The sequence below is a fragment of the Pleurodeles waltl genome, chromosome 4_1, assembly GCF_031143425.1.
Source record: "Pleurodeles waltl isolate 20211129_DDA chromosome 4_1, aPleWal1.hap1.20221129, whole genome shotgun sequence".
In the NCBI taxonomy this organism is placed as follows: domain Eukaryota; kingdom Metazoa; phylum Chordata; class Amphibia; order Caudata; family Salamandridae; genus Pleurodeles; species Pleurodeles waltl.
In genome coordinates this window covers 132,358,315-132,375,443 of record NC_090442.1, presented here as the reverse complement: position 1 = coordinate 132,375,443, position 17,129 = coordinate 132,358,315, and the positions used below count along the sequence as shown (strand labels likewise).

General features: G+C 43.7%; 1 protein-coding gene across 1 annotated transcript in view; it reads left to right on the top strand.

Moving 5' to 3' along the window:
- Positions 1-17,129, top strand: part of LOC138287453 (cystine/glutamate transporter-like) — a 348,836-nt gene that overhangs the window by 160,734 nt on the left and 170,973 nt on the right. The window contains exon 7 of the mRNA XM_069227882.1: positions 11,095-11,218. Within this exon, the coding sequence (XP_069083983.1) occupies positions 11,095-11,218 (124 nt within the window). The remainder of the gene's footprint in view (positions 1-11,094; positions 11,219-17,129) is intronic.

Genomic DNA, 17,129 nt, shown 5'->3' with positions numbered 1-17,129 from the left:
AGCTGAAAAGTTGAGGAGAAGTGCTGCCCCTGCCTGTGACTGTGCTTTGTTGGGCTGGCCTGCAGTTGCTGCTTCTACCTGAGAGAGGACAACAACTGGACTTTGCTGTGTTTTCCTGCTTGTGAAGTGTCTCCAAGAGCGTGAACTGAGCTTGCCCCCTGTTTTGAAGTCTCAGGGCCATCAAAGGCTTCCTCTACCAGCACCTGGACTCTCTTGCTGAGATTCTTACCTAGCCAAGTGGTGCCCTATCCAGTCCGTGGGCCCTTGAGAGGAGAAGCTGGTGGAACCAAGGCTGAAATCCACGCACCGGAGCGGAGCGGGACAAAAATCAACGCAGCACCTGCCTTGTGGCTGAAAAAATCAATGCACCACATGCATTGCGGCTGAAAAATCGATGCAACACCCGCTTGCGGCTTCCGAAATTGACGCATAACCCATGCAGCACGGCTCTTTACCACCGTGCGCCAGAATTTTACATGCATCGTTGCTGGGCGTCAAAACCACAGTGAAGCTGGACAGATCCGAGGTTGCCCGTCCGGAAAATAACGCATCACTCTTCTGTGAGAGAGAGAAATTACATATCACCTACCTGACCAGAGAAGAATTGACACACAGCCTCACTTCCGAGTCAGGAATCAACGCATTGCTTACTTTTCCGATGCACGCTCCCAGTGTGGCTTTATTTTTGACGCAAACAAGGTACCTTGTGTAAAAACAACTCATCTATCGATTTCTATGGATTGATACTCTTTTTTGATTTAAAAATTCATAACTTTGCTTGTGTATGTTGGATTTTTGTTGTTTTGGTTGTGTTTGATTTAGATAAATATTGGCAATGTTTCTAAACTGGTGTTGTGTCCCTTTTGTAGTGTTTTCACTGTATTACTGTGTGTATCGTTACAAATACTTTACTCATTGCCTCTGATATAAGCCTGACCACTTGTTCCAAGCTACCAAGAGGATGGGCAGGGGTTGTCTAAGGAGTGTAACTCCCTTAACCTGACTAGAGTGAGGGTCCCTGCTTGGACAGAGTGCAAACTGACGTCCAACCAGAAACCCCATTTCTAAGTAATGATAAATCCTCTTTACTGGTAAAGTTGAATTTATGATTACTATTCTAGAAATGCCACTTTTAGAAAATAGGCATTTTTCTGCCCTTACTGCCCTGTGTGCCTGACAGCCTGTCTTCAATACACATTTGCCCTGGGCTGGGTGACAGCTACATTCAAACACCCAAAAGACACTCAGCTGACTCTGCATTCATCTGCATAATGATGGGTCTTCTTGGGGAGGAGGTTGGGAAGGGCTCACACTTTCACTGAACCCACAGAAAGGGGCCGATTTCTCCTCACTGATAGTCTGGAGCCAGGGCTAGGATGAAAGGGGGGCCCGTGCCCTTCAGAAAAAAAAATCCTTGAAGTCACCCCCACCTCAAAGGCATTTTTGGGTGTAAGTACTGGGTCTCTAACCCCCTGAAATCAGTACACTTCTGGACCAGGAAGAACCTCTGCTAGAGTGAAGGCTGCTACTCTGAAAGGATTACCACTTTGCTCTGCCAGACTGTTCATAGGAACTGCTGCCCTGATGCCTTCTGTCCTCTGCTCTGCAAAAAAAGAGCTACAGACTGTGCCCAGAGTGACTCCTGGGCCGGCCGGCTTGCTTCCTGTTCTCCCTGAGGTCTCAGGGAATTTAAAAACCTTGCAACTCAAGATCTGCAACTTTCTGGTAATTTGTCATGCTGGCCTGGTTGTCATGGGACCAACTATTTCTCCAGCAGCAAGACTTCTAAAATCTCCTGCATTGATGTAAGGGTCATTCAACCTTGTGTCCCTGGAGCCGGCATTACTACTCTGAGAGCACTTGGAGGACTTGCGCTCTCCACCCCCTTTTGGCGCAGTATGTCCTGAACCTGCCTCTTTCCTGTGGGGAACACGTTGAGAGCTAGTGCTCATCCTCGACTATGTGCAGTGCGCTCAGACCGAGTGTCACTGAATGCATCGTTTCCCGAAGGTTGGGCGCTCCGGCCCTGGGATCACCGACGAACAAAAAACTTCTGTCCCGACCAATGGACCCTGCATGCAGCGGTTGTCCTCTGGGCGGAGTGCACAGCGATGCACACCTGCGGATTAAGGCCAGCAGTTACTACCTCAATGGGCTCCCACCAAGTACCTTGTCAATGACTTCCCCAGCACGAACGGATTCCAGCCGTATCGTAGTCTGCCCCCACACCGCATCTGCAACTGTAATTGCTGGGCACAATACCTGTATTCAGACCGAGTGTCACTGAATGCATCTTTTCCCGAAGGTTGGGCGCTCCGGCTCTGTGATCACCGACGACCAAAAAACTTCTGTCCTGACCTATGGACCCTGCATGCAGGGGTTGTCCTCTGGGCGGAGTGCACAGCGATGCACACCTGCGGATTAAGGCCAGCAGTTACTACCTCAATGGGCTCCCACCAAGTACCTTGTCAATGACTTCCCCAGCACAAACGGATTCCAGCCGTATCGTAGTCTGCCCCCACACTGCATCTGCAACTGTAATTGCTGGGCACAATACCTGTATTCAGACCAGAGTGGTCTTAGCAAGGACACCACAGTACTTCTCAGCATTGCTAATCGCAGCCTGGGATCGCTCACAAGTTCCCCGTGGGGCAGTAATCAAGGTAAAAGAAACACATTTGCTTCTGAGACTACCTGCATTGCTTTGAACCACAACAATTGCTAAAAGCACTGCCTGCTTACTCTCGAAAATGAATACCTATTATATTTATTGGATTATTGTAGTTTTGGTCTTAATTTGCATGGATAAAGCAACCACTGTCTTACTAAATTCGTGTGGTGTCTTTTTCTGGTGTCTTTCATTGTGCTATTGTAATTAAGTGTTGCTCAAATACTTTACACATTGCCTCTTAAGTTAAGCCTGACTGCTCTCTGCCAAGCTACCATAGAATGAACACAGGTTAAATTAGGATGTGTATCTGACTTACCCTGACTAGGATTGTGGTCTCTACTTGGAAAGGGTTCATACCTCTGCCAACTAGAGATCCAATTTCTAACACCTCTAAAATTATGTTTAGCCCTATTATCCTGTGATTCCAATACGTGACCCGATAAAACCGGTGCCCCATTTGTGTTGTTGGGCCTAGCAGCTGCGACACAACACACCCCAAAACACGATCTGGAGACATCACATTTGATCTAAAAAATGACATGTTTATTTTACAATGTTAGTAGCTGCAGAATTTGGGCCCTTGTTCAGCTGGAACCCATAGAAACCTACCAAACCCTCCTAAATCAGATTCATCCCAAGCACAGCACAGAAAAAGCACTGCAACCATAGATGACATCTGCATGATCTTTGATAGACAAGTCACAACAGGTCTCATTCTCCTGGACTTTTCTGCAGCGTTTGGTATGGGCTCACAGCCCATCCTCATCAGGCACCTGCACAAGATTGGCCTGCTAAGACCCGCTCTCCATTGGATCTGCTCCTTCTTAATAAACAGATCACAAGCTGTCAGCCTGGCACTCTACTCCTCAGAAGCTTGCAAAGTAATCTGCAAAGCGCCATAAGATTCATTGTTCAGCCACACCCTCTCCAATGAATACATGATCCCTCTGGCCAATGTCATCTGTGCACACATCATCAACATCCTCTTCTATGCTGATTTTATGCAACTCATACTCTTTATCTTGAGCAAGACACCTAACACCGCCTGCATGACCAAAGTTGTTAACTGATTGAAAGCCAACCGAACGTAAACCCATATCCACACCCATCACCCACACCAGGATTCACAGAATAATAACCAACAGCAAACCAGACACAACTGTGCAAGTCAAAGCTGACTTTGCATCCTTTTCCCACACCCTGAAGATTCTGAGGAAGCTCTTCTAATTGATCTCAAGCAACAGTAGAAAAACTGTCACTCACACTTTATTCACCTCATGTTGGACTGTGGGAATACCCTCTACACTGGGATCACCAAGTAAATCATTAGAAGACCAGAAACCATATAGAACTCAGCAGCCAGACTCATCCTCATCCTCGCACACAGAACATACATCAGACCACGCTTCAGGGAGTTCCACTGGCTGCACTGGCTCCCGATGCACGAGCACGAGCATGCTCATTTCAAACTTCTCACACACATATTCAAAGCACTACACAACTTAGGCCCCTACTACTTGAACAGTCACATCTCCTTCCACCAACCACCCAAACGCCTCTGCTGCACAGGACTTCTTCTTGCACACATTCGACAAATACACCTAACTAGATCAGGTGGATGGGCATCTGCCTACTCTTCCTATAAAGAAAGCATGGAACATCCTTCCACTCTACATCAGAGCCTCCTTGAATTCTGCAAGAAGTTGAAGAATTGGCTTTACAAATAACTAACGTACTATATGCTGGGCTAACCACACATACCTGCTTGCAATGGTGTGCTTTACAAATATACATAACATAACAAGGGACCTCTCTCCCTATAAAGAAATCCCTGGTGTCGAGTGAATGTGCCAAGTAATCGCATCCTACTGTGATCGCCTGTCGCTTTGCAGGCCAAAAGAGGTATAGCTGTAAAGCTGAGATTCTCAAACGCCTATATGTGTGGAGGTCACACACATAGTGCCCAATGAGTCAAGAGCAAAGTCAATGCATTAATATGTTAGTGTTAGTCAGATGACTAGCAAATAGGTGTAAATGGCCTGATCAAGAGTCACCGTGGAGCCTGGAATTATGTTTTGGCAGGGCATAAGGGAACCAGAATATGTGTGTAGGCCTCTTTGGAAGTTTGAAATGCATTTTTCAAATAATATATGCTGAGAAACAAAGTTTTAGAAGGAAAAATTTACACCTTGTTGCATGCTGTTAGATTTATTGGGACCTATTCACAAACTACATTTTGTAATATGTTGAGTAGTACTACAATATACTACTACTAATCTACTAAAAAATGCTATTCACAAACATACAAGTTTAAATCTCCACCTCTCATATCTTTTCTATGGGAGATCCTCACACATGTAAGTTTGCAACTCAGTAGTAAATGGGGGAGGAACCAGGGAAAGTGATTGAATAATGGGATGGACTTACTACAAAAAGGTGGGGTTTAGGGAGGAGTAAGGAGGAGTAAGGAGGAGTTCAGTAAAGGCCAAAGAGGTGCTTGGGGAGAGAAGGTTAACAACCCACAAAAGAGTAAACACATCGCTTTTCACAAAGTGCACTTCTAAAGTTACTACAGTTAAAAAGGACCCCAAAGAGCAGTAAATGTACTCCAACTCAGAGATGGAGATAGTCAGCTCCACATATGGCTAACAATGGTACTGCAACACCATCCCATAGAAATGAATGAAGGAAAGAATCAAAATGGGAGGGGGAGTAGTTGATGGTGGGGGTGGTGCGGGGTGGTCTGGTGATGGTGAAAATTACGATGGAGTGGTCAGACCGGGTGAATTCCGTTATTCAGAAAAATAATTTTCATTCAATTTCATATATTCAAAGCAATCAGCTTGTTAATTTAAATTATTATTAATGCTGTATCTTTTTTATTCCGTTATACATTAAAAAAATATCACATATTAATAAAATAATGTATGCTCACATTTAACATAAACATCTTCTTAATATTTTTTCAAATCTGATAAACTTTCCCTACAGTAAAGTAGTTTATGAAACTTTAACAAATTAATATAGTTTAGAAAAATTATTATATTTTTGTGTTATATATTGAATTATAGATGGGTCAGCATGATTTAGGGAGCTGTTTTTCACTGAGGGGTTCAGAGTGATATCAAAAAGACGGGGAGCTCAAAGCTTGAGTTGTCTATGATGTCACTACGAACCCTGAGGTGAAAAACATCCCTGTAATTCACTTTTATCCATTTATAGTTTTGTGTTAGGTACAGCCCCCAAAATGATCTACTCATTATTATTAGCTTTTTAGCACTGCTCTGATAAGCTATGTAGAGCTCCGCCAGAGCAACCTGGAATTCCTTTATGACATAGCAACAGCTTTTGTTAGCAAGTTTTGGTATGTCATAGCAGTTAGTTGCCAGATCTAGAAAATGTTCATGCTAGTGGTTCTCAATGAGAGCCACACACAACAAACGCAGTTAGATAACCCCTGCCTACCCCCCGTTGGTACCTTGGCACAATCAGTCAGGCTTATCTCAGAAGCAATGTGTAAAGTATTTGTAGCAACACACACAGTAATGCAATGAAAACACTACAAACTGGATACCACACCAGTTTAGAAAAATAGGTAATATTTATCTAAATCAAACAAGACCAAAACAACAAAAATCCAACATACACAAGTCAAGATGTGAATTTTCAAAAGAATGAGTCTTACTCCATTGAAAACAATGGAAATGTTGATTTTGCACAAAGTACCTGGTTTGCGTAAAAAATAAAGCTACATGGGCGAGGGTGCGTTGGAAAAGTCAGCGATTCATTGATTTCGTACTCACAAGTGAGGCTGTGCGTCATTTTTTTCTCCAGTTGGGTCAGTGATGCCTCTTTTTTTCTCCCACGAAAGAGAGCGATGTGTCGATTTCAGGACTGGCACCTCAGATCCACGCCGATTCACAATGACTTTTGATGCCCAGGGACAATGTGTGAGAAATCCGGCTACACAGTGTTAGAAAACTGTGTGTGTGGAGTTTGCGTTGTTATCAGCAGACGCAAGTGGTGTTGTGTCATTTCTCCAGCTGGGATGCGCCAATCTCCCAGCCGCAATGCAGGTGGAACACCGATTCTTGCCGCAAAGCGGGTGGTGTGTCGTTTATTAGCTGTGTTGCAGATGGTGCATCAAAAATTTCCCCACAGGGCATTCTGTGCATGGATTTCAGCTCTTGTTCTGCCAACTTCACCTTTTAAGGGCCCAGGGACTGGATAGGGCACCACTTGGTAGGGTAGGAGTCTCGGCAAAGAGTCCAGGTGCTGGCAGAGGAAGCCTTTGATGGCCCTGAGACTTCAAAACGGGAGGCAAGCTCAGTTCAAGCCCTTGGATATTCTTTTCAAGCAGGAATACACAACAAAGTCCAGCCTTTGTACCTTTTCACAGGCAGAAGCAGCAACTGCAGGATAGCCCAACAAAGCACAGTCACAGGCAGGGACAGCACTTCTCCTCAGCTTTTCAGCTCTTCTCCTTGGCAGAGGTTTCTCTTGGTTCCAGAAGTGATCTCAAGTCTGGGGTTTTGGGTCCACTACTTATACCCCTTTCTGCCTTTGATTTAGGCAAACTTCAAAGGAAAGTTTCTGTTGTTCACAAGATCCTGCCTTGCCTAGGTCAGGCCTCAGACTCACACCAGGGGGTTGGAGACTACATTGTGTGAGGGCACGCATAGCCATTCAGGTATAAGTGACCACTCCTCCCTCCACTCTCGCTCATATGGCTCATCAGTATATGCAGGCTACACCTAGCTCCCTTTGTCTCACTGTCTAGAGGAGATTCACACACAGCCCAACTGTCAGTCTGACCCAGACTGGGTATCCACAAACAACCAGAGTCACAGAATGGTTTAAGCACAAAAATGCCTACTTTCTAAAAGTGGCATTTTCAAACTAACAATCTAAAAACAAATTTGACTAAAAGATGTAAATTGTGATTTCAGAGACACCAAACCCCACATTTCTATCTGTTCTCAAAGGGAATCTGCACTCTAAGAAGATTTAAAGGCAGCCCCCATGTTAACCTATGAGAGAGATAGGCCTTGCAACAGTGAAAAACAAATTTGGCAGTATTTCACTGTTGGGGCATGTAAAACACATCAGTACATGTCCCATCTTTAACATAAACTACACCCTGCCCATGGGTCTACGTAGGGCCTACCTTAGGGGTGACTTACATGTATAAAAAGGGAAGATGTAGGCCTGGCAAGTGGGTACACTTGCCAAATCGAATTGGCAGTTTAAAACTGCACACACAGACACTGCAGTCGCAGGTCTGAGCCATGTTTACAGGGCTACTAAGTTGGGTGGCATACACAGTTCTGCAGGCCCAGTAGTAGCATTTGATTTACAGGCCCTGGGCAAATCTAGTGCCCTTTACTAGGGACATACTAGTGAATCAAATGTGCCAATCATGGAAAAGCCAGTTACACATACACTTTACACAGGAGTACTTGCACTTTAGCACTAGTCAGCAGTGGTAAAGTGCCCAGAGTACCAAAAACAGCAAAAACAGAGTCCAAAAACAGAGTCCAAAAACAGAGTCCGGCACACAATCAAAACATGGGAAGCAGAGGCAAAAAATACAGGGGAGGCCACGTCAAGGATGCCAGGTCTAACAAGAATGAATCAAAAGTAATTATATTCTAATCAAAATGAATGGTACAATTATTTTTTTAATTCAAAAAGGTTATTGAAATATCTTAAAATAAAATTAAAAAGACTTAATTTTAGTTCTAATTATATGTTTAACTATTTCAAATATTTTAATTGAACTTTATTTCATATGGGGTTGTATTTTATGTCACTACCCCCATTATTTTCTGTGGGACAACGTTGCAGTATTAATGGTTGGCCATGAAAGCCCTGGACTTACTATTGATCCTTTTAAGGCATTAGTACCTTTACCCTCATACATTTGTCTCCTCCTCCTGTTTCAGGGGGTAGAGACATGTACATTTAAACTTGTAAATGAAATGGTGAATAGCCGAAAGTAGTAAAGTCACTCAAATGTGTAAGAGTAAACTTATACGTGTAGATTTACTTATGTGTAAAGTTACCTTTGTGGATAGCCCCCAGAGTGAGAATATTGTTGAGTATGTAATGGCTTGTGTGACAACCTCACTATGTTCATTAAGTGGTGCTTAAAATGAAATTGCAATTGCACAATTGTTTTGGGTCAGTACTTATTGGGCTGTCAGGAAAGAATGTGGCTTTAAGCACATGCTATACATTTTTTTGGTTATGAACAAGACACGTAGTAGTACATGAAATTAGTTTCGGGATTATTTGATGACATAATAGTTTTGAAATAAAAAATGATATTTTATCTGTGTGTACTCAATATTTAGTTAATTAGTAACATTATAGATTATCTAATTTGATATTTTGGCATTGACTAATTTGGGCGTACTAAAGTGTGTATAGTATGGTGGAAGCAAATTTTGTACTTTTTAGGTTTTCTGTTGCAGTTTGTACTGAACTGTCAGTCTCAACTTACCCTTAATTTTAGTTCTTCTTGTTCATGTAACTTACTTTTTGAAGAAGGATGTGGATTTTTTTTTTATATTTTCGATGTTCAGGAATATTGCTTCTGCCTACTTATCTGCATCTGTTTTACAGATGAAGTTTATTTCTATTTGCTTTGTTATCTATAGCTCAAAGTATGTAAGTTTGTACTCAAAGTATATAAGTTTGCTTTTTGTTTTGTAATGTTTGCAAAAATTGAGGATGCTATAGCATTTGTAGTTATGCAACAGCTTTTTAAAATGGTTGCACTAGTATGACTTAGGGGCATTAGTTGTCAGTAATTTGTGACCTGTAAGTGCAGCTGTTTCAGAAGGCTACTGAGAGCTTGGTGATATGTTTGTATGCTTTCTGTAACACAATATAACTTTTGACATTTATGTGTATGTCATGGATGTTATGTAAGATAATGCAGACTTTGGGGCTGTGTTTTGTGTTTTGTGTAATGTTTGCAAACCCATGGTGATTTTTTATCATAGTTTGTTGTCTGTATGTATGTTTGGTAGCTGTTTCGGTTGGGGCCGCCAATGTGTAGAACTTGTCTACAGTGACTTTGCTGCTGTGTTTTTGAGTGATGTTCATAAACATTGTTGGACCAGACACCAAACTTTGGCCTCCCAGCACCGTCTCACATAGCTCCTATCAAATTTGAACAGTTTGAGGCCAGGACTCTACAACACCAAAGCTCATCCATCTGTAACTTTCTCAATAAAACCCACCTGACATCTTTTTAGAATCAATTGGAAAGTCATATCTTCATTTTATCATTCACTCCTGGATGACTTTAATCCTTCATTTGTCTTTCCTCCTCTTCTTCCCTGATGCCCCTGAATCTCTTTTGGTCATGAGTGCATTGTAAAAACTGAAAACAAAATTGATGTTATTTGTTGCCCAAAATAACTCATGGTATGTGGTACATGTAAGTGTGTGTTGGTGTGGTTTATGTGGTCATGGTGTTTGGTATGTGATGTTTGTGAACATTTGGTGGTGGGTGTTAAAGCTGCGGCTACTAAGGTGTGAGCTTGGTACACCCCTACTTTGCTATTGTGTTTTCTGTCACGTTTGTGTTTTTTTTCCACAACCAAACTTGCGGTCTGTATGTGTTCATTGTAGGTATAAGAACTGGGGCAGATAAGACATGGGCTACGTCCCCACACTAATGCTGTTGATGAGGAACATTTTTAATTTACACTGTGGTTATGGTTGTTTTGCACTTCATCTCCCAGAATGCTGGATAATGGCAGAGGGTGGGAGTATATATATGTAGGCAAAACAAAAGATGCACTTACTTACCGTGATCAAGACTGCGATAGTCGAAACGCGTTGGTGGTGATGATGGTTTTTTTTCAAACACTTTAAGGAATTAGATGAAGTCTTTTGGAGTGCTGCGCTTGTTTTTTGGAAGAAAATTAAATGCAGGGAAATGGTCCATCCCTGACGCCAGCACCAGCTGCAGAGCGTGCTGTGAGAGGACTGTTGTTTGAATATATATATATATATATATATATATATATATACATATGTATAGATATATTGTTTATCGTGTTATCCCACAACTGCCTCCCAGTCTTACCCTGGGTCAAGTCAGAAAGTGACAGGTGCTAGAATAAGGTGCATATATTGTATAAATGACTCCCAACATATTGTTTTCCGCAACCACATTCCAATATATCTATATATATATGTTATTACATACTTATATTTCACAATTTCCAATAATGTCTGAAACAAGATAATTAATTTTCAGGTATCTCTCTGTGTACTTCTCAAATGTTTAGTGCTCTTCAAGCATTCTTATGTGAAAGTGCTTCAGAAGTTGCAATTTATTGTATCTAGTGATACCTATCCTGAAAGTGTCAAATATGTAAAATATATTCTCTGATTTATTGCAGCAACATCCCTCTAACAGTGATAGTGTCCCTCAGTATCGTAACTATTGCTTATATCCTCACCAACATCTCCTTTTATACATTCCTGACAGCTGAGGAGGTACTGGCATCCGAAGCTGTGGCCATGGTGAGTTGGAGTCTGTTTGTAAATGCAGATTTTTTTAACCCTTATCCTATTGGTTACAACCAATGTGACATATTAGATTTTCCATGAGTCCTGCCAGGGGATGCTTATCTTTCCTGCCCAGGAGCACTTGCATGGAGACCTGTGCTGGTAAGTCCTTGTTTCTCTTCCCCTGTGAGGAAGAAGGTGTATGTCCTGGTAAAAGTAAATGCAAAAACAACAAGGTGATGGATGGAATGATTAAATTAATCCTAGTCAATATCAATCCCTTGGGGCTGCATCCCAATCCACCACCCACCCACAATGGCACCTAAGATTGGACCTAGCCATGTGCTTCCACCCTGTGGTTACGCTTCAGTGATTTCCAAAAACTGGTTCCTGTATTCAAGGATCTCCCTCTATGTTTGTTTCATCTTAAGCTCCCTGGGAGATTTTCCACAGCTCATCCCAGTTTTCAGCTTAGCACACACTTTGTAGCCAGGTTCCAAAGGTATTCTGGACCTCAGACTCTGAAACCATGTTCATGGTACAAATAACTTTTAATGTTTCTCTTGTATCTACCAAGAGTCAGTGGAACTGTCCTAAGGCTGATTTTATGTGGTGGTGGTGTTGTCGCTTTAGTTCTAATATGACCACTCAGTTATGGAGCCTTTGTTGCCAGTCAACCTGGTATAAGACATGTTTAAGTAGTCTGGGTGAGATAGAACAAGGCCCTAGCCAGTTCTACAGAGTGGCAAGCTAGTAGGAGATGCAGGGAAGGGAGAGCTGCACATTGATGTCCTTGACCATGTCGTTTATCTGGTAAATGATCAGAGCTCAGAATTCAATAATATCCCAGGTTTTTAACTTTTGCATTTGAGGTGTTTGCTGATGGGAGATGATAGGCTGGATTTATCAGCAATATGGGTGAGGTTGAAATAAGCCTCAGTGGTCTGAAGCCAGGGTCTGGTATATTATGGTCTTGTTCTGCGGACACTTCTGTGTCCTATTTGTCTTTGAAAACATACAAGTTTTTGGTATAGGCCTGCACTTTTCTATTAGTGTTGATGTGAGATTTTTTAGTTGGAATTAGACAAAAGTAGACCATCAAGTTTGAGGTCCCATTGGACATTGAAGAATTTTGTTGTGGTGAAGACCTCCTGAAATCTTGGCGATTTGAGCTGTGACTGTTTGCCTCTTTCTTGAGGTAGACATGGTTGTGGAAGTTTATAGAGGAACTGTTTGCTGTCCCACACACTCACTCACTGGACCCATCGCCCCATCTCATTCCAGGTAAACATGGTTGTGGAAGTTTATGAAGGAACTGTTTGCTATCCCACACACTCACTCACTGAACATTGGAAGGGGGACTACGAGTCCCAGACTGCTCTAGGCCCCATGAGGCAGCCATCTATCTGCACCAGCTGTCCCAAATCACCTCGCCAGCAGTGCTATAGAGCGCCAGGTAGACAACGCAGCGTGGGATGCGCTGAACATTGGAAGGTGGACTACAAGTCCCAGACTGCTCTAGGCCCCAGGAGGCAGCCATCTCACTGCGTCAGCTGTCCCTATTCACCTCACCAGCAGCGCTATACAGCGTCAGGGGGACAATGCAGTGTGGGATGCGCTGAACATAGGAAGGGGGCTACGAGTCCCAGACTGCTCTAGGCCACAGGATGCGGCCATCTCACTGTACTAGCTGTCCCTAATCACCTCGCCAGCAGCGCTATAAAGCGACAGGGGGACAATGCAGCATGGGACGCGCTGAACATTGGAAGGGGGACTATGAATCCCAGACAGCTCTAGGCTCCAGAAGGCGGCCATCTCACTGCACCATCTGTCCCTAATCACCTCGCCAGCAGTGCTATAAAGAGCCAGGGGGACAACGCAGTGCGGTACGCACTCGGGCAGCGCCTGGGCAAAGCCCAGGCCAAGGGCGGGCCCGTCCACACCCGTCGGAGCCAGAAGGAGGCTAGGCTAGGCCACCCCTTTAACATCCATCATTAAGAACTTGGCAAATCGACAGGGGGTCCGTACTATATCTCACAGCAGACCAGGTGGCGGAGGAAGCTGCATACTGCCTACTGCGGCGACCGGAGGTGCACTGAATGATCTCCACTTCCGGCAGTTGGGGTCCACAGAAGGGACTGTGCTCACTTTTTCGATTCTTATTTGCAATCTCATGAGCAGCGGGAAGTTAGCTAGGAGATAAGTGCTTGAGCCTCTGGTTGGTGCTTGGTGGGGCCCCTTACTTTAATCTCGGAGCATGCGTAGAGCTAAGACATCTTGTCGTAAGACAACTAGGAAGGCTGCCCCCGGGCCTACGAACTCTATAGGTCAAGTAGGTCCCTGCAAGTCGAGTATGGACAAATCTATAGTAAGGGCTGTGGGGATAATCGATAAGGAAATTGAGCTGGCAGAGCGTTGGCTTTCTGTATCCTCCCTATATTCCCTGCCCCAGGAGGTGCTGGGGGCCTCATTAATAGGAGCTTCTAATGATGAAGAGCTGGTTGGTAGGGGAGGTAGTAGTGAGGTGATGAAGAAAAATTACATAGCATCCTTGACTTAAAATTGCAGCCTCTAATCAAGTGTCTCAACTCGATAGAGGCTATGATTAAACAAATTGAGTTTAGCCACAACAACAGAAATCCCTTTACCAAGCCTAGGGAGGGAGGTTGTGGCAGGACCCATGAGCCAGGTGAAATCCCTGATACCCAGAGAACATGCCCGAGAGGGAACGGAGAGGAATCGTTGATCCACCAAACAACAAGTAAAGGTAGAGGTCCACCTGTATTTCATAAACCCCCTAAGGGACTTTTCCAATGCCCAAGTAGTGGACACCGAGTGGGTGATGAGGAAGGGGTAGGAGACCATGTCAGCGGATCTGAGGAAGCTGGGTCTGTGTGTTTGCGTACTGACCCCTTTGATATACGACCTAGCATTCTTCCGGAGTGTACCCCCTACATTATTATCCTAGAGAATGTTCCTTGGTTACCTAGAGGAACAAGTGAGTCGCATAACTCATTACTAAATAAAGTTGCACATTGGTTACGGAAACAGTCGGGCTGGCCACTTGTCCTGTATGAGGAAATTCTCAATACCTCAAGGGTAGCGTGGGTGGGTCCTACGCCAAAAGCTTCACATGGGGACTGTATAATTGTGAACTTAAAGTCATCTAGCAGTGTCCAATCCCTTTTAAATATGATTGGTGCTAAAAACCAAGTGAATGGGGGTATTAGAGTGTTACCCCTGTTTTTTTTTTTTCCCCAGTAGCAAGGGGTTTTGGGAATACTGTATACTGTCTGACCAACATCAACTACAAACCGGATGTATACAACATACTACCTTTAAGGTACCTATTTGCAACCGTTACTACCCGCTATCCACACTCGACCAGTTAGATTGACTAGGTCCTTTGGGGTTACAAAGGACAGGGGAACTCTTACACCCCAAGGACCAGCCGTCACCGAATCAACCCTAGAGGCTCCGGTAGGGGGGGCATCTTGTGGACAAAGGAGTGATCCTTCCTAAAAGGTGGCCGAATAAAGGACAAACATATCACTAATCTCCTGGAATGTAGCGGGGGTGAACCCTAAGGTAGCTGACAAAGCATGGAACTCCCTTATAGGGAAATATGATGTCTGTGTGTTCCAAGAAACATGGGCTATTAACAAGGTCTTTGTTAGAGGATTTACCACTTATAGCGTTGAGGTCCTGCCACCAAGGAAAATGGACCAGGCAATGGGGGGACTTATGATCTTGGTCAGAAATGACATAGTCTGTAGACAGGAATTACTGAGAATAGACTCCCCCGACCTAATGGGCATTAGCTTATGATTCCCAAGTGGATTGACCTTGGTTATATTGAATGTGTATGAACGTACTTAGCCAGCAAACAGAGTCCTTGGTTTTTGGCAATGCTTGAAATGCTAGTGTAAACTTATAAAAGTAAGTCTAGCCTAATAGTGACTGGAGACTTCAATACTTCATTTGAACCATGTCTTGCCCTCAACATGGTAATCAGGGAAGAGGATAAGCAATGGGGTGTCCCACAGCTGGTAGGTAGGCCAATAAGTCATCTTTCCCACATGGCCCTGCAGATAGTGGCAATGGTGGCGGCCCACGGGCTACGTGCCTGTTAACAAACTTATATCAAGCGCGAGCGCCCAATTTTAGAAGGCGGCACCAGAGGAGTGTGATTGATTATATCTTGTTGGATGTGCGATTATGGCCGGATCTGGTAGATATGGAGGTATTTAACACCACTGAGAGTGACCATCGCCCGCTAGCATTATGGCTTAATGGAGGGAAATTTGTTAGGTCTCCCAACTGGGGACTTTCAGACCTGCCGGGACCCAGTATCTCTAATAATCAGCTACGACTTACGTGACCTAGAGTCCTGGCTGATCGGAAAGCGCATGCTGAGATCTATCAGTGGTTCGTACAGTTTTTAGATGAATTTGAAGATCTGCATATAGACCCCAATCTTTTTTTACAAACTCATGGTCTACTGTTTGATAAACTTAAATTGATTTTCTCTAGTGAATACCGAGGCAGCCATAGCCCGGGAGCAAAACATCCACATTGGTTTAATCAGGATTGTAGGATGGCTTAGTGGGCGCTGGTAACCGCCATAAGGGAGTGTAATTGAGCAGATATTAAGTACGCACAAGCAATGTAAAAAAAAAGCCTCAAATGGTGGCAAGGAAAGAAAGAGAAGATGAAAGCTGGCAAAAGCTACTTAAGGCATTGAAGCTAAGAGATAATCATGCCTTCTGGGCCATAATATCAGATGGAACTGGTGAATTGGGTACTTTGAGGCGCTGCAACATTGCACCAGATAAGTGGGAGGAACACTTTGGTGCTTTATATTCGTGAGTGTAAATGATAAGGGAGAGGTCTCTGGTGGTACCCCACATCAACACAGGGAGCCCTTAGTAGACCTTAATATAGCATTAGGGGCAGATAACCCTTGTATAGCTTTGGGTGAGGCAGGTGAGGCAGATAGGGCCAGATGTATGAAAGCATTTTGCATTCGCAAACGGTGCGAATGGCCATTTGCGAATGCAAAATGCCAGTTCAGAATGTATGAAATACATTCTGAACGCAATTTTAAGGAATCGCTAAAATAGCGTTTCCTTAAAATTGCGACCCTGTTTAGAGAGTCGCAAATTGCGACTCTCTAAATTAGAAATCGCAAATAAGGATTCCTTATTTGCGATTTCTTAGCACATGTATGAAGCAATTCCTAAATGCGATTTGGGCATTTAGGAATCGCTAATTACCACCAAGTTGAACTTGGTGGTAACCATGTGCAAAATTTAAAAATGCATTTAAAATGCATTTTTAAATTTTACATGTAAAGCACACATGCCCTTTTGGCATGTGTGCACCTTACATGTCCCCAAAAAAATGTTTGGGGTGCAGCAGAGGGGGGCCTTAGCCCCCCAGCACCCTGGGGTTTTGCATTTCCGAAATTGCGATTTCTGGTTCAGAAATCGCAGTTTTGGAAATGCAAAAAATTCACAGATATGGGCCGACAGGCCCATAGCTGCGAATGGGGGCGGTATCGCAATTTGCGATTCGGTAATAGCATTTGCGATTTTTAAGAAATCGCTATTACCGAAATGTGATACATGGCACTTTGCGAGTCGGAAATAGCGATTTATTAAAAATCGGTATTTCCGAATCGCAAAGGGCTGTGATGATACATCTGGCCCATAGTCCTCTAATTTTTTTTCCAATGGAAGTCACGTTGGCAGCTATCGATAGTCTGAAACCTCTTAAAGCTCCAGGCTTGGATGGAACTCCCGGAGACCTATACAAGTCCGAACCACGAGTGTGGGCAGGGTATATAAATCTTCTTTCTAATGCAATAGCAAGCGGGGGCAGAATGTGGGATACCTGGAAAGAGGCCGACATTATTCCTGTGTTT